This window comes from Chlamydotis macqueenii, chromosome 6, assembly GCF_036417535.1.
Source record: "Chlamydotis macqueenii isolate bChlMac1 chromosome 6, bChlMac1.mat, whole genome shotgun sequence".
Taxonomy (NCBI): Eukaryota; Metazoa; Chordata; class Aves; order Otidiformes; family Otididae; genus Chlamydotis; species Chlamydotis macqueenii.
Window position 1 is genome coordinate 16,300,015 of NC_141561.1, and position 22,966 is coordinate 16,322,980.

The 22,966-nt window shown below is 48.5% G+C and overlaps 1 protein-coding gene across 1 annotated transcript in view; it reads left to right on the top strand.

The window, feature by feature from the left end:
• The window catches only part of IGFBP2 (insulin like growth factor binding protein 2), a 61,365-nt gene that overhangs the window by 32,986 nt on the left and 5,413 nt on the right, over window positions 1-22,966 (top strand). The window contains exon 2 of the mRNA XM_086751425.1: window positions 21,858-22,081. Coding sequence (XP_086607551.1) covers window positions 21,858-22,081 — 224 coding nt within the window. The remainder of the gene's footprint in view (window positions 1-21,857; window positions 22,082-22,966) is intronic.

A 22,966-nucleotide genomic window follows, 5' to 3' on the forward strand; every position in this document is an offset into this window, starting at 1 on the left:
GATGAAGAAACATGTCAGAGCCTGTGACTTCGATGACAAGTCCATTCACCGTTTCTCACATTGAGACAACGCTCCTGACTCCATCTCAAACAGACCAACGATGAGGACACCAGTAGCAAAGACTTACATGATCTTCAGTGAAGGGTTTTCGTGGTGGTATTTTTGTGTAGTAGTGTGTTTTGTGTTCTTTAATAGTCTCCTCAGAAAGGAGGATGGTCTGGGTGGCTGTGATCAGAGGTCAAGGGCCCCAGAGCTGGTGACACGACAAGCACTAGCATGTAGACTCTGTGGACTGGTAGTGGTCTTATCCCATCTATAGTAGCCTAAAAACATAGGCAAGGTGTGTGGGGAATGTGTATTAGGCTGATGGCCAAGCTTTTACACGAGTTGAAATCTGGAACAGACACAACAACCTTCAAAGCTACTGTTTGAGAGCAAATACTCCAAGCTTAATGAGGTAGGTTGATCAGGTAGGTTGTTGGAGAGAAAGGTAATTCATACCTGCGTATAAGAGGAGTGTTAGCAAAAAAAAAAGTGCAAATTAAGTGCGATTAAAAAAGTGTAATTAAGGAAATTGTCTTCTGTGGGGAAGGGAGAGAGAACTCACCATCTGTTGAATGTGGGATTAGCTGGGAGGATGCGGGACAGAACTACAGCAGGCAATAAAGCCCATCTTCCTGTTGAAACCAGGATTTCTAGTATCTAGCAGAGTTTATACGTGCTTGTTTCCAAGCTCACCTTTTGAAGGTGTTTTAGGGGTCTCTCTTGAGGACCACGGCTGAGAGGTCAGAGGCTCCCTGAATAAAGAGATGTGCCTTTTCATAGCATCAGTAGCTGTGTTGTGGGACTACTTTCCAGAGGATGCTGTGAATGCTCGAAATTTCCGAGTGCTCGAGAGGAGACTGGGGAAGTTAATGGGGGTTAAAATCACCTCAGACAGTCTTTGATCTCCACCCACTTTTGTCTACTGTAGGAGATGCGGCTATGTGGACCTGTGGTCTGAGCTGGTACAGTTGTTCCTGTGATGGGCTGGTTGTTTTGAGACATCCTGGTGATAGGACCACTTGAAGGTATTAACAAAATACTTTAGGAGACTGCAGTTCATCTTAGTACCTTGGGAAATAGCCATGGGAGGATAGATAGAGCTGCAGATTGTGACATGAGGGGTGGTAGGGGTTGTGTGGATAGATCTCTCTGTAATGTTATTAGAAAGATAAATGTTACCAAAATAATAATACTGAGGGAATTTAGGAATGTATCTTAATATCTAGGAATACACATTGGCAAGCACATTGTATTAATAAGGTAAAACATAGATATTCCTGGATGTGATATCCCAGATTTTTTTTCATTAAATAGTAACAGCACCAGCAAATGGAGGTGCTATTTTAGGTTTTGTTTTGGTAACTAGTGTTGATGTTACAGGAGGGCCTGGTTGTACAGAGGAATCTTGGACTTAGTGCTCATAAAACGGATTCCTTTTAAATTAAATGGAAGCCTAAACAAAAGTAGGCCTGGAACTAGGATACTTGTCTTTGAAAGGGCAAACTTTGAAAAATGAAAAAACCTGGTGGGTGAAGTCATCTGGGCAGAGAAGCATGAGAACTTGAATGCAGAGCCTCTCGCTAATTCAGAGGCACAGAAACTATCTGTACTAGGGATCCCAAGCAAAGAGGGAAAACACTGCAGGAAAGGGCTCCAGGCTGAAGCTGGTGAACAGCCACCTTAAGAAGGATAGTTGGGATTAAACAGAGTCTGTAAGGAATGGAAAAAAAAGACTAATTGGCAAAAAAGCAATGTCTTAGAAGTCAGGAGGGATAGGGATAAAATGAGAATTGCCAAAAGTCAAGCTGCGTTAGGCCTGGCAAAGGAAATTAAAACAAACAGCAACAGGTCTCTCAGCTATATAAATAAAAAGAGACTTGAAGCTGCTGTGCAGTGAGGGTTGACTGGAGATTAAAGATGATCTAGGTATGGCTCCAATATTAACCGAACTTTGCTTCAGTGTTTGGTACAGTTGGAGGGGATGAGGCTGTGGAAACCTTAAACTGAGGGGAAAAAGCAAAAGTCAAATAAACAAATTGATTGAAATTGTTTGGAGAGCAGAGGCCTGGAAGACCAGCCGCACTTTCTGAAGGGACCAGGACAGAAGACAAAAAAAAAAAATTACTGTCATGTATATAGATTTCTAGGTCATGGTGGTATATAGGAGACAAAGACTCACTATTTCAGATCACCAAAGGTGGGAGAGTGATTCAAACAAATACTGATCCATTAATCCAACCCCAGCTGTGGATGACACTGGCAGATCTGGAGGACTGAGTAATAATAAAGGACTTGAAGGTACAAGCAGATTAAGCAAAGGTGGATCATGCCGGGCTGAGACGATACTTATGTCTGATACACTGCACGTTTTCTGAAAAATCAGTTACCTGGTCTGTGTGGTCTCCCGTGGAGCAGTAGATACAAATGCACGTGAGAAAATACTCCTCATAACAGGGACAAGGTGAATCCATTTGAGAAGTGGTGAGGGAGTGACAGAGGGTTGTGCAGGGGTGGTGGGATTTGGCTGCAGAGGACCCTAGGGGTGAGAAGTGAGGTATACCTGGCTGTGGGCTTGCAGTGGTGGTCCTGGTGGAAACCATAGGTGTTGAAGATTTGCAATTGCACTGAGTTAGGTTCATTGTCATGGAGAAAGTTGATGAAAACTCTTTCGAATAAGTGATGTGGAGGGGTCAGGAATGGGATAAAACTGAACAGCACAGAGTGCTGGGATGGGCAGGGTTGAAGACTTTGAATGGGACTACTTCTAGCAAAATCTGTAAGTGGACAACTAGGACGTGTATGTTTTAATCAATCCCAGGGTGAGGGTGGACTGCCCCTCAGATCCTGCTTTGCAAAATCCACCCAGGCTCACCCTATATCCAGAGGGAAGTGTCCCACAGTGGGGAGGGAAGTGTTAACCCCTCTGACAGCAGCTGGCAAGCCCTTGGCCGAAGTCATGAGCTTGAAAAAATGGATGTGGGCAGGCGCAGGTGCAGGGACGAGCTCCAGGGGAGCGGGAGCATGTGCCACGGGGAGGGCTTGGCAGGGGAGGACTTGGCTGCTCCCTCGGGATATGAGAGGGAAACAAAGACCGGGAGGGGAAAGAGCGCTGTGAGCTAGAGAAGAGTGTTGGCATGAGAACAGCATACCATAACTCGGCCCTAATAATATCCCGTCTAGAAAACACGGCATCTTCTGCTGGCTGCAGCACTGTCCTTCTAGGACATCTTCTCCAGGTGAAACCTCGAGGTCAGGGCAGATGCTTTGCTGTTCCCAAGGAGGGTGGTGCGATGTGGCTGATGGCAAGTCCTGCATCCAGTGGCTCAGGAGGCCCTTGCACTAGTCCCAGGGAGGATTTTGTTTTTCCCTTAAACAAGATATTGTTTTAATTATTTTTGAGTTTTTTTTAGTTCTGTTTGTGAGACCAGCAGGTTTTGTCAGTGCACAGTGAAACACAGGGCCGACCTTGCCATAACAATGTTTCTTTGGCTTGACAAAAGGGAAGTTTTGTCATGGGAGAGTGGTTGTTAAAGATCAGTATTTCTCAACCAAATTCAAAATAAAATTGTGCTCTCAGAATTTGAAGTCTGGTTCAAGGTGTAGTTGGATCTAGGCTAAAGCAGCGTTCCTCTCTCACAATGAGTTACTGTACTGAATTTTCAAAGGGAATGGAGGCATAGAGATTTTTTTTTGCTGTCTTTATTAGTACTGTTTTCTAGGTGCAGGACCCCAGTCTGCCTGTCTGTTTTCTTTTTTAAAATAGATTTTAATTGTAGCAAACTGAGCAGCATGACGTACTCTGACCTGAGGTGAGTTTCCATGTATTTATTTACTGAGATTTTATTGCTCAGCATTTCAGGGTAACAGGAGTGTCCTATGTGTTTGTTTTCTGTAGGCTTTAGAGTTTGCCCTGCAGCCAAGCCAAATTACTCCAGCTTTGGGGGGAACTGAAATGAGGAAATTTGTACTTTGTGACCTTAAACTTTCAATGAAAGGGAATATGGGGAATGGAGAAATGGCAAGTGCTCCGAAAGTGAGTATTTGCAATGGGGAAATGGGGGAAGATTTTAAAACAAAGCCCTTGTACAATGCCAATAACTAGATAATGTGGTAAAATCAGGAAGTCCCTGATGGAGAATCAGTTGCTCAAGAGGTAGTATTGGTCCCTGCTCCTTGCAGGGGGGTTGGACTAGATGACCCTTGAAGGTCCCTTCCACCCCTAACCATTCTATGATTCTATTAGGTATGGAAACAGGGAAAAGGATAGCTGGCATCTCTGATATTTTAATTGCAAATTGAAACAGAAGCTGCTAGGAGAGAAACTGAGAAGTGTCACATGCCTTTAAGGTCTCCAGAAAGCTCTTCCCCAGCTTCCAGTGGTCCTTTGTAGGTTGCTGTAGAGTGATTTATTCCTGTGACTCAGTGAGGGTTGGATTTTAGGCTTCACCTCACCTTCAAGCTCCCCCAGCGTGGCCGTGCTCTCTTTGGGGCAAAGGAGCAAGATGCGCTTCAGACTATTTATGGCTCGTTATACAGTTTCATTCTGGGAACATCCCAGGGAGGCTGATGGCTGTTTCAGCGCCAAATATCCATCAGCCTTCTGCTATTTTCCAGTTAATTTGTCTGGATGACTTCTCCAATGACTTATCACATTTTCCACCACCTGATGCTCCATTAAGAGTTTGTTCCTTTGTCTGTCTCCGGGGCTGTTTCATTTGTATTGACGCTGTCTCATTTCCTGTCTGATTTAGGGATTTATGCTAACCTCATCAGTTGTGGCAACTGATCAAGGTTGCTTTTGTAAGGAATCATAATCTGGAGACCTCCATCTCACGCTCACCAGCTCCGCAGTAGCAGGTCTGATCTGAGCACTGCCCTTTTCTTTAGCACAGATGCTCCGTTTAGGGGTCAGCCCATGAGATGTCAGGGCTTCTCCTGGGTGCATCTATCTCTGGTACTTTTGGGTTAATTTTTGACAGCTTTAAGACCATAATGAGGGTGTCTCATCCTTAAGTCTGACTCTTAGTCCAGCTTGGACCACAGACTTTTGCTGCGTGAATTGCTATTTTGACTGGAGCGTTATAAGAGGCATTCAATTTTGAGTTCAAAATCACCCACAACAGGAGATGCCATCACAACCCTTTTGTAAACTGTGCCAGTGACTAATTAGTTGGATCGTCCATGTCTGTCTCATCCTGTGAAGTCTTCATCTCAGTAACAGTTGACTCCTTGCAAGTGTCATTAATTCCTTTCTGATCTTCATATGCTTAACTATAGGTGAAGTTAAATTTTCCCTCATTGCTCTTTTTCCTTTTTACTATCTTATCTGACTAATTCATCCTGCTTTTGTCTGCGGTGCTCCATTACAGATGTGTTTTAGGAATGAATAAGAAGCTTATGGGGAATTTTCTCTGGAGGTTTTATTCACTTTTGCTTTTCATTATTGATTAGACATTTCCATTCTCCTCTTCTCTTACACTCCCTTAATAATAAATATTTGTGCTGCCCCATCAGTTGACATAGTATTCTGCAGACATCAAAAGAGGCAGAATCCTGCCCCACAGATCTCTGGTCTTTCCATGCATCTTCTGTGCTGCTGTGGGGACATTAGGAGCAGAGATGATACAGCTTTGCTGGGGAGGACCCAAATACTGGAGGTGCTGAGTGCATTTTGGAGGTCCCTGGAAACAGAAGATCTTCCTGCTCCTTCAAGGAGAGGGGAGATGGTATTTCAAGGAGAGGTGTGGTATTATTTCATGCAGAGTGTGGAAGTACTTTGATAATTCACTTGACGTGCCTAAAAGAGGTGGTCCATGTGGTGTGTTATGCTGTCTGGTCTGTGTATGGAAATGGCAATTGCTGTTAAAAACCCACTGATCTTTTGTTCTCTGCCTTTTGGGCTGTTGCATGATGACCCCCACTGACAAACTCTCAGTCCGCTCCCCGGGGGTCCTCCTTCGCTGAGGCAGAGGAGCAGCCTGCTTCCAGTGACACTGGACCTGCCAACGCTGCTATCTTGGCTGCTGTAACAAATCCTGTGGTGGAATGCTCTCTCCCTGCAGAATTTGCATTGCCGCTCCTGTTAAATGCCACCAGGAACTCTTCACTGCTGACTACAAACCCTTCCCTCCAGGGTTACCTGTTTGCTGCTCCTCCAGGCACACTTTCTAAGTGATATAGGAGAGCGAGATGGTGAAACAAGTCTAACTTGGCTATTGCAGCTTTAGGGATGTCTCTGGTGTGGAAGAACTTGATGATGAACAGATCTGTGGCTGTGTAGGGACCAACCCAGTGAAGCCAGTAGAAATGAGAATAGCCCAAGGATTTTCTTACTCTGGTATTCAATAGGAAGAGTCAAATGCAAACATGATGATTGCAAGCGCATGTGGCTGTCCATCTTGAGGCCTGTTCACTGAAAACCAGGTTTATCTGTTTGCCAAGAGCAACATACTTTTTTCCCTTTAACCCTCAGCAAGCCTTCCAGCTTTAGCCCAGCTGACACCATCACAGTTTATTTAGCATGGCAAAGCATGACGAGGCTGAGGGAGTGGTATGAGAGGGGCCATGGCTGGGCTTAGAGAAAAACAGGGATGGGGCAAGGGAGAAAACAATTAGGAAAAAGCAAGTGTTTTGGTGCAGAGTTTTAAAGTGGGACTTCTGATGTTTGGTGGTAAATAGCCAGTTAATCAATGCCAGATTGTCTGTTGGATGTCCTCTTAATTACTTCAGCCTGTGCCAGACACTGATATCCTTGAAACCTGAAAAATCCCATTAGAAGGTGCTTTCATTGGGGCCCAGCCAACATGCTTTGCAGGCTTTTGAGAAAGAGCAGCCTGCGACGAAAGTGAGTGCCGATGGGCTGGGGCCGTCGGGGCAGCAGCGGGGGTGGCACTGGAGCGGTCTCTCCCAGTGTCAGGGTGCCATGTGCAGCTTGTCAGGAGCTAGTGATGAATCCCTCGTTCTGGGGTGGTGTCCCAGCTCTCCGGTTAAACAGGCAGCAGTAAGAACTGCTGCTGCTGCTGTTTTCCATGTGCTTTGGCTTTGTTCCTGTGCCCTTGGCTTGTGCCAAGACCTTCTGTATTTGTGAAAAGGCCGGGCATTTTTCCTTTCTCTTTAAAGAAGAGGTATCCTGGCTCCCAGCCCCACGTGAGGGCTGTGGTTGATTTTGGAGGCATGATGGAGGTGTGTGTGGCACACAGCAGGTGCACATTGCTTTCTGAAGGCCACTGCTTGATTAAGGGGTCTTCAAAACCGGTCTCAACAGAGTATGAAGACCTGCACTTTGGTGGTTAGGTCTTTCCGGTGTCTTGTTCCTGTGGGCTGAGATGGAGAGCTATGAGATTGTGAATAGGGGGTGGAATGAGATGATCACTGTTTTTCAGTTTCATTTGACATCCCATGAAAAGATCAAGCAGCATATCCTGGGGAGCAGGGCACACAATTAAACCATGGAAGTCATTGCTATAGGAAGCTGGAAATGTCCTTGATATAAATGGCTTCTAAAAGGAAGTACAGAAATTCATAGAGGGGTGGCTGGCTATGAAATACAAAGATTCATGTGCAGCCTCTGGCTCAGAAAGTCCCTACGCCATTGGTTTCTAGAAGCAGAGGAAAAAATTGGTCCTTGCACTCCTCCTGACAGCTGTAACTGCTGGTGGATCGCGGAGATCGCAGCCTGGAGCTGGGAGAGCACTCTGGTGCCTTGGCACGGAGACACAAAGAAGAGTCATCTGCTGGGGCCTCAAACAAGCTGCGTGCAGCTGGATGGGTCTGCTCTGCTCCTCCCTGAGCCTCTGCGTGGATAAGCATCTGCATCAAGGTCAGCTTATGTTTTGGACTCCTGACAGGTTTGGTTTCCGCACAAGGAACCACCACAGCCTGCTCCCTTTCTCACTGGCGAGCATTGCTGCAGATGTCCTCTGCTGTCCCCTCTCCATGGCTCTCAGCTGAAGGAGGGTTAACATGGGTTGCACATAAGCCATACTCAGCTCATGGGGCACGTGGACCTTGAGCAGAGAACACGCAGTCAAAGACTCTGGTTTGCTTTTTATGTACTTCAGTACCTAAATTCTCTGCTTTCCCCAACTTCAGAAGATGGGGTGTCCTTGTGAGGATGACTTGGATTGGTCTTGCCATGGATAGAGCCCAGCTGCTGGAAGCCTAAAGAGGGGATTTTTGATAGGGAAGATGTCTCTGCTTTGGGCATATGAGCCTTGCTGAAGGAAGGGAAAAGGACAGGGAGAGGTTTAGAAATTGTAATTTGCTTACTGCCTTCCTCCCAAGGAATCCAGAAGAGCTTGTCTGTTTTTCCTCTCCACTGAAACGAGTGCCTGAGTAACCCTCAAACCCACAGAAACACCCACTAACAGCTTGGGATAGGAAGTGCAGATCTTAATTACATTTTCACTCCTATTCACTTCACTATTTAGATGTTTCTTCTCCTGGGCTTGAAGTCTTGTTGGAGTGAGGCAGGAAGGACCAGGGGAGCTCATTCAGCTGCTGCTAGTACGCCTTGCTTTTTGCTCACTTCAGAGGTGGCTTTTGTGTTTAGACATCTGAGAAAAGATACCCAGCAGCAGGGATAAAAGATGGTTGGCTTCAGCTGCTGCAGCATGAAATTAAACTGAACACGGCATTGGGAAAGCTGACAGTACTTTGAATATCTTACTCTCGTAGGAAAGGGGACAGGCGGGACATCGACACTTGCTTCCACTGGAAGAGTTGAAAGCCAGAGCTTACAAGGTGGCTGAACAGGACTCCCTTGTGGGTGGGGGGCAGGAGAACAAGTAGCTGATGGTCAAGGCAGCACATTTGGGGAGAAGACTGGTGGGGGTGAGGAACGTACCTGAAGGGCACGAAAAGCAAGTGATGTCACTGAGGAGCTCGCTTCTGAGTGTCCGAAGCAGATTGTGGGGATCGCTTTGTACAGCCATGATGTGTGGTGGTGTGATGAGGCATCACTTTTCATCTAGCCACTTACCCTGAGGCTGCAATAGTCCCAGTTTCAGCAGGTTGTCCTGCTTTTAGCAGGTACAAGGTTCCTGGGCCACATGTGTGGGTTGCGTCCTGTGTTAATAGCAACAAGTGTAATGGATCTGCTGTGCATTTGGTGCTCGGTGAAAGCCAGGCTGCCCACTGAGTGGCCCCAGCCTCAGGCTGCAGCAAGAAATACTATCTGGGGCAGTGTCTTAAAGCCAGGCTTCAGAGACGCTGCTAGTACCTGCCCATGCCAGATCATGGCCTGAAAGCTGTGGAAAGATGCTGGGCGTGGGTGCCCGGGAGGATGCTGCAGCCCAGCGATGCTGCCCCAACTCCTTCCTGCAGGCTGGACCAGTCCTGTTGTTCTCCCAGTGGCTGGGAAGCACTTGGGGTGGCTTAGTAGGAAAACAGCCAACTTTGCAGCCAGTACTCCTCTCAGTTCCCAGCTACGGCGTGCCTGGCTTCTCCTTTCACAGGGAAACACAAGCATCTTCCAGCGTAGGAACTGGCCAAGAGGCTTGCGGGTAACCTTTCCTCTGTCTGGGGGCACGAAGGACCTCTGCGCTTCCTGGAAGGCATTTCAAGCGCCCCATGCATCGGATGCAGGCTTCCTGAGCTGGGCTTTTCTGTTGTTCAGGCCACCTGGAAGGATGTGGCAGAGGAGGCTCGCAGGGTGATTGTTTATGAGCGGTAGCTGGCACTGGCGCAGCCTGTGCTGGGTGGATGGAGGGGGACGTGGGAGCTGTGTTTTGATTCTGCTTTTCCTGTTTGTTGTAACTTGGCAGAGGCAAAGTTTCAGAGACTGCAGGGGCAGCAAGATCCTTTTTCTTTCCTTTCTTTTCTCCCTGGCATGTACTGTGACACCTTCCATCAGTAACTCTGATTTTTTTTCCAGGGGGGACAGAGGGAGAGTGGGGGAGGAGGATTGGTATGTCATGGTTTTGGAGCTTTGGAGAGTGTAAACCAGAACCTTGAGGACGGAATTCCTTGTCCAGAGGGGAGACTTTCCTAAAAGCAGCCCCCAGTGCATGAACAACTGTCAGAGGGGCTTTTGTTCCTGCTTCAGGTGGGATTTCAGTGGAAAAAAAAAACTTAAAAGGAAGAAGGAAAAAAGAAACCAAACACAAAATGCACAAAACCCTCTTCCCAAGGCCTGTTCAGAAAATGGAGATAAAGCAGCAATAAAGTCAAGTGCTCAATTAAGCCAGATGTATGTGCTTTAAAGCACGAACAGATGTGGCGACAGTGGCTCTAATCAAGTGGAGTTTTATGGACCGAGTGCGATGGAGGCGGGTGCGTGTGCCCGATAGGGAATGGTGCAGCAGTGCTTTTGTTCTGGGGGCTGATGAAGGCTCTCAGAGGGTCTATGGGTGCTTGAGGCTGATGTTTCCCAGTGGCCTCTCAGCTCCTGAGTCCTTGTCCCCGGGATGGCTGAGGTTATGGCACTTTTCGATTGCTGTGGTCTGCCTGAGAGCAGTGAGGGTAGGTTAATCATAGCACTCCAGGGCAATTTATCTAGTGACAGCTTGCCACCTTAGTGCTCCCAGGAGGCTGCAGTGACCCCCTTGATGTGCTCCTTCTCCAGACCCTATGCCTGGGGAATTACATGCCCTTAAATGACTGCCACATTTTGTTTTGCAAATTTGGGGGTTCAGAAATGCAGCAGAAGGCTATGAGGTGCTTTCAGCTGTAAGAAGATTGATAAAGGCCAGGTGAAAGCTGTTATTCACATGCTGTGCAACACCTGCGATGTACAGGGTGAGTGATACCTGCTGCAGAGGAGCTGGTTGGGTTTTGGCTGGGGAGGCTCACCTGGGCGATGCTTAGACCATGTGCAGGGTTAGTTTGGAGAGGAACTTAAACTTACCAGTATGCCACAAGCCAGCTGAAACTGTCCAGTGTTTTGTGGTGAACTCCGTGTAAACACCTATCCTTCTTGAAGCCAGGGGATTTCCTGGCATTTTCTTGCAGAAGCTCAGTGTTTTAACTATTTGGCTTGTTAACACAAGCATGGGTGGTTTGCTGTAATTTGGGGACCACCCCACCACCACATACCAGCAGTTCCCTCCCTTAAAGGGCTCTTTGCCACAAGCCTGGGTATCTTCCAAGCCTTTAGGTGGTAGCCAGATCTTCCCACCGGGAAAGGGGTGCTGTGTAGATCAGGTGCACAGCAGGCACACCAGAGTCCAGCATGCTGGCTGGATGTAGAAGAAATGCTTTCTGGAGCTGTGTGAGCGGAAAGCTGACTGTTGCACATCCGAGCTTCCCTTCCAGTGGTTCAGCTGGCTTATCACATCTGTCTCCATCACTCTGTTTTGTGGTGGTTTGTTTTTTTTGTTTTTTTTGTTAAGCTTTGTAATGCCTCCCTCCTCCTTGGGAATGCAGCTGACTGATCTTCCCCTTTCTTTTCTTCCTTCCTCTACCACAGTTTTATTACTCTCTCTTCCTGCCTTTTGCTCAGTGGGAGTCTGTGTACTCCTGAGGTTGGAGCTTGGGCAGCTTCATGGGTGGCCCAAAAATACAGAGTCTTTTGGAAACAAAGTGAGATCCAGCCCCTTTTTCTCTGAAGGCAAGAGACCAAAGCAATGACACAGCAGCGTGAAGCAGCAGGCTGCCTTGCACTGCTTCCCTCCCACCTGTGTGGGACGAAACTTCCCCTTGCAAAGGCCAAGAGACATTGATCCGGCCATGCTGTAGGCTCTGGGGGTTGAAAGTCACTGAAGGACCATAAAGGTAACTTGCATTGCTTGCATGCGCATGGCTGTTATATGCCACAAACAGTTGTTACAGATCAGCCCATCTGCAGTAAATTGCAGCCTTCTGGTAGCCTGTCTATGAGTCTGAGCCCTTTGTGGCGTTACTGCATGTGTATGTCTGTCGCTCAGCAGTGGGACAAATCTGCAGATCTTCATTTAGGCAAAACTCTGGTTTATTTCAGTAGCAATGTTGTATCAATAAAGACTTCATGCCTAGAGAGTGACAGTTGCCTTATTTCCAATAAATGCACATAGTAAGAGAAATACTAAATGTGCATAATAAATGCACATGCAAGACTGGGTTCGGTCCCTTCTCATGGTGCACTCTAACATGAGGGTTCAAATTCAGCTCTGCCCCTGCCTGGCAGAAGGATAAAGTGAGAGTTAAGAAATCGAGGAAAGTGACTGCAAAACTGAGTGAAATATTTCCCTAAGAGCAGCTGAATAGAGTGTTTTGACATAACCTGAAAAAATTGGTTTGGCAACTCCCTGGTAGCCCCTGTGAGGAGGGAAGGACAATGCCTGTGAGTGCTGGAGGCACCTGGGAGATGCTGGTGGGCAGAAGAGACTCACAACTTAATTACAGCAGAAAACCACCTCTTTCCACCTACAATTCAGTGCTCTGATTTTATTTGGAGGCACTTGTGCTTTGTCCCTGGGGAATGCAGATTCCTAGGGAAAAATTGGACATGGGGTTGGCTTTGAGGGCTGGTGCTTGGCTATGAAGCTGCACGGGGACCGCAGGTCCAGCAGACCTCGAGGCGACACTGGTGGTAATTGCAGTTGGGATCTGGCAGGGTTTCTGAGGAGAAGGTAGAAAGGAATTACTGTGATAATAGCACATGTTTAAAAGGCAGACTTGGAGGAAATGCGCAGCGATATTTGGGTGGGTGGTGAGGGGAGCCCTGGACTGAGCTGCTGTCTGGAAAATCGACTGTGGAAAAGTGAGATGTTATTTAAAAACTGGTAATACAAATGGCTGAAGTTCATTCCATTTGCATGCAATAGTCATAATAACTGGAGAAGCCAATGTGGCTGAGAAGGGAGTGGAGCAATAGCGGAGATAGGTGAGAGATGGCTCTCGCAGGCAGGGTGGGGCACTGCTCTGACCTTTTGGAGATTTTAAAGTCTTTCTCGCTTTACTTGTAGTATTTTTTTTTTTCCTCCTGTCTTTGAAGATTTTCCTCTTTTCTGCAGGGTGGAAGGTCAGACTGCTGGCCGCTCTGCACGCAGCCTTCCCAGAAGGTGTGCAGAAATACTCTGCTGTGGGCTCCTCTGGTCATGCCCTGTCCAGAGCCGCTTCCCCACCAGCTGCTGATCTCCATGGGGGTTGTGATCAGGCACCAAAGGGCACAGCTGGGCTTCCAGAGCCAGAGGACAACTTTCTGGTGAGCTAAGCTGTCCATGAGGAGCCAGAACAGGCAGAGGGCATTGCCAGAAACAACCCCTGGACTATCTCTCCTAGCTTCTCATATGATAAAGACAACAAAATTTCCTTCAGCTGCCTCTCCATGGAATGAGATGTCTTGTATTTGGCTAAAGCATCCTATCCAATAGACACATTATGTGGGTTTGAAGACCCTGATGGGCAGATTTGAGCAATTCCTCTGGTAGCACAGCTTTCCTTGGTGCAGGTTCAAATTGATTTTTGACAGTCTTGTCTTCAGCTAACTTGGTGTTTGCTTGTCACTGCCTGCACCTAGAAATGTAATCATCTTAAAATAGGAGAAGAGTCTGAACAGGTCCTGTATATAACATTTTTTTCCAAGGACATGTGAGGGAGGCAGAAATGTGTAGTGTGAATTTGGAGCTTCTTGTTTGTGATTATGTGTTCCTCAGATCATCAATCCTCCTCAGCCCTTTCTGGCGGGCTGCAGAGTGTCGTACCTGGGAATCAGCCTTGTTAAGATTCACAGCTCATGTAATTCTGCCAGCCTCTGCTCTCCTGCAGGAAAGAGAGGTGCAGCATCCCCATGCCAAACAGGGATCATCTAGATAATAATTAACATGCAGGCACCCTCGTGAAGTCTGCGGTAAGGAAAGCTCTTCTGTGCTTGTATAGTCTGGACTGTGGGATGCAAAAGCCCCGATGGGCTTGGCCTCAGAGGCAGAGATGAGCCTGTGCTTCTTAAAACAAACTGGGGAAATAAAGCTAATTCAAACACAGCAGTAAAACCTGTAGGAAATGAATGAGGTGGTTTTGTGGTCTGGTTTCATTCCGGAAATTCATAGGAACTGAGGATTTAGGAGCCGAGCTTATGTTATAAGTCGGTGCAGGCTTTTTGGGGCGGCTGGGGCGCCGAAGACCACACGGATGCACACGAGTGACTGGGGAAGAAGAGCAGAGACTTGGCGTGGTAAGGTTAACGGCTCGTTTCATTCAGGCAGGAGCCCATAATGACTAAGTAGCAGCTACTCTGGGGATTTTACAGATGGGGTCAAGGTCAAATTGGGAAGCTGCAGTGCAATTAATTTAAGTTTGGAAGTGTTTCCAAGTTAATTCATCTGGTTCTGCTGGGAAGGTTGCAGCTTTGTGGAAGGCTAATCGGAGAAGTGTGTTGAAAGGGCTGAGATACGGTTCACTAGCAAGGGGGAATGCTTTTATGGTGGCAGGGAGCTCGGAGAGCCTCACTCAGCAAAGCCTTCCAAACATGTTAAGGTCTTTCCCCCGAGCAAGCTGCCTTCACACATGTTGAAGTTAAGCACATGCTCAGAACCACTGTCATCAGCCACAAGATGAGACCCTTTGGCTCCTCAGCCTTTAGGTGGGTCCAGAGGGTCTCTGCTGTAGGTGTACATTGGGATGCTCAGCAGCCCCATGCTCAAGGGAAGAAGTAGGTGAAAGAAGAGCAGTGGAAAAGCGGAAGTTGGGTAAATGAGGGGACTTGAAGTATTCCCCTGCATTTTTGAGGGACCTGAACAGTTTTTTCCCTTATCGTTCTTGGCACGCAGCAGACGGCTGGCATGGGAGGGAACAGGATGTTGCAAACACTTGCAGGCTCGCTGTTGGCAGGAGGAGGGCTGGAGCAGACCTTCCCCAGCGGTGGTTTGTGCTCTGCTGGGCCCACACAGAGTGGGCTGGTGATGTGCTACACAGCCCATCAGTCGAATCGTTTGGAAAGAAAGAGAACAAAACAAACCCTGCTATTTTATTTTTCTTCAGCCTGGCTGCACGTTTCCATGAAATGGTGAAAACTTACTATTTTTGAGAATTCTGTTCCTGTTTGAGAGGTAGTTGGCATTTGCTGACGTGTTTGTAGATATATTGGGAGGTGGAGGGGGAGGAACACTAATAGGGAGACAGGCAGTCATGCAAACACATGCACATGCAGAAACACATAGAGGCAGGCTGTGTTATTGCACAAGTCCTGTATTCTTGGGAAACCAGTCTACAAACATGATTTAAAAAAAAAAAAAAAAAAAACTAAAGAAAAAAACCCAAAATGTTTGAAGTAAAGCCCAGGGGAAGGGACATCTCGATCCCCTTTCTTTCCTCAGCTGACATCAGCTCCATTTCGGTATCCCTTCTGTGCTTGCTCCAGGGTGCCAGAGGAGTGTTTGTGCGATGAGGCACAGGTGTGCTATAGGGCACTGTGCGGTGGGTAAGAGGTTTTTCCCTGGCTCTGGACCTAGGCGGACAGAGGAGGGAAAGTTGCTCTCTCCAGCCACCAGGAATGGGCAGAGCAAAGAGAGCGAAGCAGGCTGCTGAAAGCAGCACTGCCCCGAGTCAATGTCCCCGGCACTTTGGAGGAGCATAAAGCACTTCCTGCAGGACGCCTGAGCCAAAGGAAGGCACTGGGTGCCCCTTGGATCACCCCTCGATGCCAGCCGCCCAGGGCAGGGAGAGGATCTTGCTAAGCAACCCCAGGCCAGAACATGCCGTTCCCTCCCCAGTCCTGCCCTCCCTGCTGGTAGAGATGGGCTGAAAAGATCTCACAGCAAAAATAAAGGGTGTTTGCAGAGCCCCGGGGCTCTCGGCCCCAGGGGATCTCTGAGTGCTTTGTGGACAGCTTATCACAGAGGTAAAAGAAGCTCTTGGAGATTGATGCAGGAATTTTCTGGCTGTGGTGTGTGATTGCCTTGCTGTTACTGAGCAAGTTGGCATGATGGGATAACCCTGGGGAGTGCAGGCAGGCGGAAGATCCTGGGATCCCACCCTCAGGAGCTCCTTGGCAGGTGGAGAGGTGCTCCGAGCTGATCTCTGTCTCTTGGTCTCACGGGAGCCCACAGTTCTGAGAGATTTGGGAGACCAGCCTTCCTGCCAGCCCTCCGCCCGTGGGCTGCCCAGGAATGCTGGCTGTGTGACCCCTGCAGCCAAATCAAGTGCTTAAACACCCACGTGTCGCCTGTGCAGATCCAAATGAGGCTAAGCAGAACAGGCTGCTGGCTGGGGAGAGGGGACTATGAGGAGGTATGGAGGGGGTGGTCCCTGTAGTTGAATCCAGAAAGGGATGCATGAGTCCTCCCCAGTTAGGCCTATCAACGGCTGTTAAACCCAGCCTAGGTGCAACCTTTGGCTCCCGAACTGCTGCTTGCCTAGAGAAGAGCTGGAGAGGGATTGCTCTGTAATTGTGTCCCTTCTTCTGCTCCTCCCCGAGCATCCATGGTTGGCCTCTATGAGAGATGTTGTCCTGTTGCAGGGGGGCTGCTTCTCTGCTCTACATCCCTTCTTCATCCCTTCTGCTCCCATTGCCTCCTCTCCTACACGGCCCATTGCTCATATTCCCTCCGTGGCATTTCCCAGTCAAGCTTTTTTTCTTGTGTGAAGTGAAGAGTGAAACTTGAGTGGCTGCTTTGGTTTCGTCTGCCTCTGGAGAGCTGCATCCAGCCCAGCTTGATTATGCCTGCGGCCAGGCCACGTACCGGTGCCCCTGCGTTTCCCCTCTGCTGTCGGATGCTGTGCCGTGGCTCAACCCTTTACAGTTTGGCAGTGGTGATCAGCAAACCCTGGGTCCTTTTTTGGGGTAGGATGGGCCAGAGGGCCTGGGGGGGACTTTGTTCTTGGCAGGTCTTGCTGCGAGGAAATTGCAACGCCGGTATAATCCCTGCTGGCAAACGTTTTCTGAGGTATCCGAGCTCCAGGTCAACAACACCCACACCAGAGCTATTGCACAGGAACCTTTGCCCAGGGCTCTCCTAGAAATACTTTGCAGACTGATGAGACAGAGGTCATCAGGGCTGTGGTTGGGGTTTGTCTGCTCCTTCCACACCTTCCTGCAAGTAATTCTCTGACCATGGCTGTTGTGCATGTTGGCAGATAGGGCCTTTAAAACTGACCTTTGTCAGGCTGCAAAGGACAAGTGCTGGGCTCCTGGCAGCCTAGGACAGGCAGCTCTGCTCATTGAAGTAAAACGTGGCAAGCAAAACCCAGATCAGGCACTTAAATTATCCTGAAATGGTAGAACTCATGGCCACGAGAGGCTAAAAGTGTTGGATGAAAAAGAAAAAAAGCTAGGTGAGACACACAACACTGTTCAGGGTGGAAAATCACTCTGGATGCTGCATACCCACAGCCCCATGTGCTCGGTGCGGTGCCAGGGCAGGAGCGCAGGCTCCTGTGTTCGCTCATTGATTCCCTGCGTGGCTTTCAGCAACGCTCTCAAATTTTTCCGTGCTTTTGTTTTTTACCATGTGCAACCCAGGATGAACGCCTCTCTCTCCAGGGTAATTAATGAACTGCAAAGTGCTTTGATGTCTTCAGAGGGAGAGTTCTGGCCAACCGAGGCTGCGAGTGCTGCGGGAGGGAGATGTAAGCCCTGTCCAGCCCGGGACACAGCAGGGACCGGAGTCTAGCAGAGCTCCAGGCAGGTTGTTGAAGGCTACTTGGGTGAAACTTTCTGTGGGTCTGGGACCTTAATCAGCACTTAAACGCTATGCAAACACCCTGGGCAGATAAGCAAATGCATGTGAAACCCTGTGGGCAAGCTGTCCTCGAAGGAGAGCAAGTGCAGAGAGAGCAGCGCAGGAGAGGGTGGCTGTGGTCCTTGGCATGGTGCGTGCTCCCCGTGATACAGGCTGGCCCTCTCCTGCTACTGGCTCGATCCCGTCCTGCAGCCCAGATACACTTTAGAGCTCTTCAAAAGGATAAAGATGTATTTTTAACTTCAGGCAGCTGCTTTTTTTTTTTTTTTTTTTTTTTTTTTTTTTTTTGTACGTGGTGCTTTTTTCTTCTTGTAACTCTGGAAGTGGCAGGTTGTTTTTAAGCCCTTCTGCTTCTTGGCCGTCTCGGCCGAGGTGCCTAGAGGTCTCAAATCAGATTCCTGAAAATTTCAGCGCTGGAAATGGGTAGCCGCTTTTGAAAATGTTGGCGAGACTGTGCAGCTCCCTACAGACATTAGCTGATGGCCATCTGAACGGTTTCACCTCAGCCAAGTCCTCGCCCCATTGAAGCCAATGGGAATTTTCCTTGAAATAGGCCATAAAGAAATTATTTTCTTGGCATGGAGAGAAGTGTTTCATGGGCTTCACATCAGTGTTCAGGAGAACTTCAGCTATCTGCTTTGATTCTTGCCATGCTTATCCCGCCCTGCACAAAGCTCTCTACCTTTTGATCCAAAATAGCACAGGAGATGTTTTCCACATGCCATAGGAAAATGGAAGAACTATAAAACATAATTGTTTCGGAGTTTGGCACCACTCTGTTCACAGATATATTTAGTGTGAAGTGAAATTGGTCAGTGAAAGGGCGTTTGCCAAGATGACAAACGGATTAGGGTTGTATATCTGAGGCAATTGCATACCTGCCCATCCCATGCCGGTAGGGTTGGTGGGTGACTTAATTGGTTCACGGATAGTCATAAGCAAGCACGCACAACTCGCTACTTTTGGGCAGCGCTGAAAAGCATTATCTGGCTGTAAAAGGCGTTTGGCTCAAGGCATGCTCTGTGTTCTCATGACCTTGAGTCTTGATGCCTCCACTCTTGTCGTTGCTGCCCAGCCCATTTGCTCTTCAAAATGTGGTCCATCACACCTCACACTCAGCCTCCTGCCAGGCATGCAGTTCATCTGTGAAGGAAACACTGGTGCTTTGCATGTGGGGTCAACCTCTTCTGTCCCATCTCCCTTCCCCAGTGACTGCAAGTCCCAGGTCAGGAGAGCTCCTCCTAAGAGCAGCACCGGATTTGGGAGAAGGAAAAGCTGTGATGGGGCTCTGGCATCAGCCCCAGAAGGATCAGTCCAGCTTGACAGCAGGGCGAAAGTATGGCTCACCATGGCTGGCTTGGCTTTGGAGAGGAAAGTTTGCAGTCAATAGCAGCTGGACTTTCCTGGTCTCTGCTCCTGTGGTGGTGCCCAGGGAGCCAAGGCCAATCTCTCCTGTCCCTGGGTGTGTTCATGCACATGGGCTTGCACACTCTGCTCCGATCAGTGGTTTTCTTTGGGCTGACATTTGTTAGCATTGGAAAGTGAGAAAAATGAGCGAAAATATTATCAGAAGCAGGTTTTGTGAATGAATCAGCCGACAAGAGGCTTACCAGCTCGCCTTCATTTACTAGTGCAGTGCTTATTTGGGCAGATGTCTATATATTTTAGTTGGAGGCAGGAAGGAGCGAGAATCGATGGGGGAAGGCACTGCTTCCAGTTTGCTGCCTTTCTGTCAGTTTGTACCACCGGTTTTCTCAATGAAGCAGGGGACTGCAGCATGTCTGAGATGCTGCCCTGCTGCTGTGCTTGTTCCTCTGCTGTTGTTGACAGCTTGGTGGAACACCAAGGAGAAGAGACAAAAAGACAAAAGACATCGGAAGGCTAAAACCCTCCTAAAGCAGCTTGTTGAGGATCAGAGCTCAGCCTTGCCCGTCTCTTGCACCGTACTTTTTCATTTGATCCTGTCTGAAGGGCGGCCTCATGGCCTTCTCTCGTCTCACTATGTGTTTCTAATTAACGGGGAGACTGGTGTATAAACAGAAGATTCCTGCTCAAAATATTCTTTGTCCAGCTCCTAGGATGATGGCCAGACGACAATCGCAGGCGGCAGCCCAGACTTTGAACTCGCCCATCTGGCTATCAAACCTGGTCCCAGTTCTCATCTGGAACCAGTATTGAGGAAAGTCATGGACTTTGCCAGACTGGTTTTGCCCCATGTTTGCTTTTCAGTTGCTACCTAAGCAGCTAAAAACCTGCAGACCAAATGCATTTAATATTTCTGGGAAGTGGGACGATCCCAGTATTAGCAGATCTGAGGCCAAAGTGGTGAAGAAGTTCAAGAGGATATTGCACAAATCCATTGAGGAGTGAGTCTGGTGGCTTTTAAAATCTGTGGGTCAGATGCAGTCTCCAGCCATCAAAGTGCTTTTACTGCTGGTCTGTAGCACAGATTGGGAATGGTCCTTCTGATGCATGTCCCCAAGCAGCTGCTGATGGTCTCTTGTGGATGGCATGCTGGGCTGGGGTGGCTCTTTGAGGCAGCCACACATTTGTTGAGTAAGTTCAGACAAAACTCTTCTTGCAGTTTCCCCTGTGTGAACCTGGAGTTATAACACCTGAAAAGAGCTTGGAAAGCTGTGGCAGAAATAAAACACTTGCTATCATGATTTTTCACACTCTGTCGTGACAGTAGAGCTATGCCCTGACAAAACATCACAGTGCAGCTTCTGAAAAAAAAGGAAATGTTAAAATCTGTAAATGCTCTGTGTGCTTGGTCTTCCAAGAAGCAGGAGAGATCCATAAATTAATCATTGTTACATGAGCTAAAGTGTTGCTTGCCCTCTGTCATGCACAGTTTGATGTGGTTTCTTTACTTCTCTATAAGTGCCTGGGTTCCGGAGTGCTGGAAAGCTGAAAATGGAGGTGCCAGAGAGAATGCTGATGTTGGGAGACTGGGTGCTACAGTTCCTCCTTGGCATATGCTAAAAGACACCTTGTTTGTCACCACTGTAGGACCAGAACAGCCTGGTCTGTCAGTGGTGTGGGACCTGTGGAGCTGCTGAAGAGCTCCTATGTACAGAGCTATGTATGTACTTAGCCTGGGTTATTGTGGTGAGAGGTGACATGTGTGCATGGGCTGAGTCATAATCTGGGCTGGAAAGGACCTATGGAGGTCTTGGTCCAAGCCCCGGCTTAAAGCAGGGCCAGCTTCAATGTTAGATCCAGCTACAGTGTGAGATGTCCTTGCTCAGCCAGGTCAGACCAGGCACCAAGGAGGGGAGTCAGCTGTCACCTTCTGGGCTTCTGGAGCAAGCAGGAGGAATTGAGATCTGTCCTCATTGCCTCTGCAAAGCCCAAAGAGACTGGTGTCTGCAGCATCATGACCATCGTGTCCTGCTTTGGCAGGGATTGCTTTCAGAAATGGCACCAAGTGAACTGGGAAAATGCACAAAGCAGAGAGTGGAGGGGGTGGAAAAAGTCCAGTGTTTATCCCTAGATTTCTGCTAACTGATTTGGAAATGGCTGAATTAACTGGGGGTCTTGTGGCTTGCAGCAGTGGCAGAGTTGGGCCCAGGACACGTGGGCCTGTTCCATGGTCAGAAGTGGCCAAATGCAGAAGTAGGCAGAAGCTAAATGAGTAATGCGCTGTATGACAAACGATGTGAAAGGCGATACGGCAAGGACGATCACTGAAATGGCAGGATCTCCAAGGGAAATCAGCGTGGCCATAAAACAGAGGCAAGGTATTTTTGAAAGCAGGCCTGAGAATTTATTTTAGCACATTAATATTGAGTAAGTATTCCTGGAGATATTCTAGGAGATGATAGATGGACTTAAGGTATTGTTACTAATCACTGTGGTTTTGAGTTTTGGAGCTGAAGTACACTTGGCATCCCCAACCCAACTGGACTTCTGATGGGAAAATTACATTCTTTAGGAAGTAATTTAGAAGGTCAAAGAAAAACCAGAAAGAACTTCTCCAGCAGCGATTTCCCCTGCTCTCTAAACTGTCTTTTAGTGTGGTAATAACTCCAGAATGAAAGGATCTATTCTCACCTTCCAGATGAAAGGGCTAATGCAATTTAAAATTTTTGCATGCAAAGATTTTATGGCTTGGTAACCAGCCACACTTGAAAGCCATCCAGGACGGGATGAACACGTGAGAGAGTGCCTGGCTGAGCTTGACCCTTTCCTTGTCTGCCCTGTCTCCTGCAGATAATGGTGATGACCGGTCTGAGAGCATCCTTGCTGAGAACCACGTGGATGGTACCCCGGGAATCCTAAGTGGAGCGGGCGGGAGGAAGCCCATGAAGACAGGCATGAAGGAGCTGGCGGTTATGAGGGAGAAGGTGAACGAGCAGCAGCGGCAGATGGGCAAAGTCGGCAAGCCCCATCACAACCATGAGGACTCAAAGAAGTCGCGGCTGTCGACGGGCAGGGTGAGAGGGCAGGGGGCATGGGGAGCTAGTGGAGGCAGCTGTGGGCTTACTGGGAAATGCTGAATGCAAAGGCCTCAGTGACACCTACAACAAACTGTCTTAAAAGGAGGAAAAAAAAAAAAGAAAGAAAAAAGTGGGAAAAGGGGAGACAAAAAAAGGAAAAGCAAATGTTTGTTTTGGCCTGAAGCTGAGGCTGAACACACCATCTGATGAACTTTGATGTGCTGGTGAGGAGGCGTTATTTTCATTGCAGCTTTACCTCCTGACAGCAGAGCTGGGGAAGGGGGGGTCCCGCTGGCTCCATACCTACCTCCGCAGGGGTGCCAGCGTGCCCTTTGCCTGCGGACCCGCATTCTCAGACCCTTTTTCCCTAAGCAAGTGCCAGGGATGGCCCAAGGGGATTTGGGAGGTGGAAAGGTGTCTGCCTGCCGCAGAGCAGTCCCAGTCCAGGTTAGGGGTGGGGAGAGGCCGGCAGAGCCTCCGAGGGTGGGCTGTGGGGCTGTCACATAGCAGGGAGTGTCCGGAGTCCTCCCTGTGCCCCTCTTCCCTGTCCCGGTCTCTCTGCCCTCCAGTCCTTGGCTGTGGTTTCCCTCTAGTGGGCAGCTTGGTCAAGGCAGCCAGGTTGGATGGAGATGGAAAGCCACCCTGAAAGGTCCATAATACATAGCTCTGTAAACATATAGGGTGTTTATATCCGGGGAGCGCAGGGACAGAAAGGGGCTTTAAGAGAGCCCTCATCCCCTCCAAGGAACAGGGAAAGCAGAGGATCAAAATAAGGTGCAGGCACCATCAGCTTAGAGAGCTCCCACGCTGCTGCTGCTCCTTTGGATAAAAACCAGCAACTGCAAAAGCAGAGAGGTGTGGACTCACTTTGGCTCACATCAG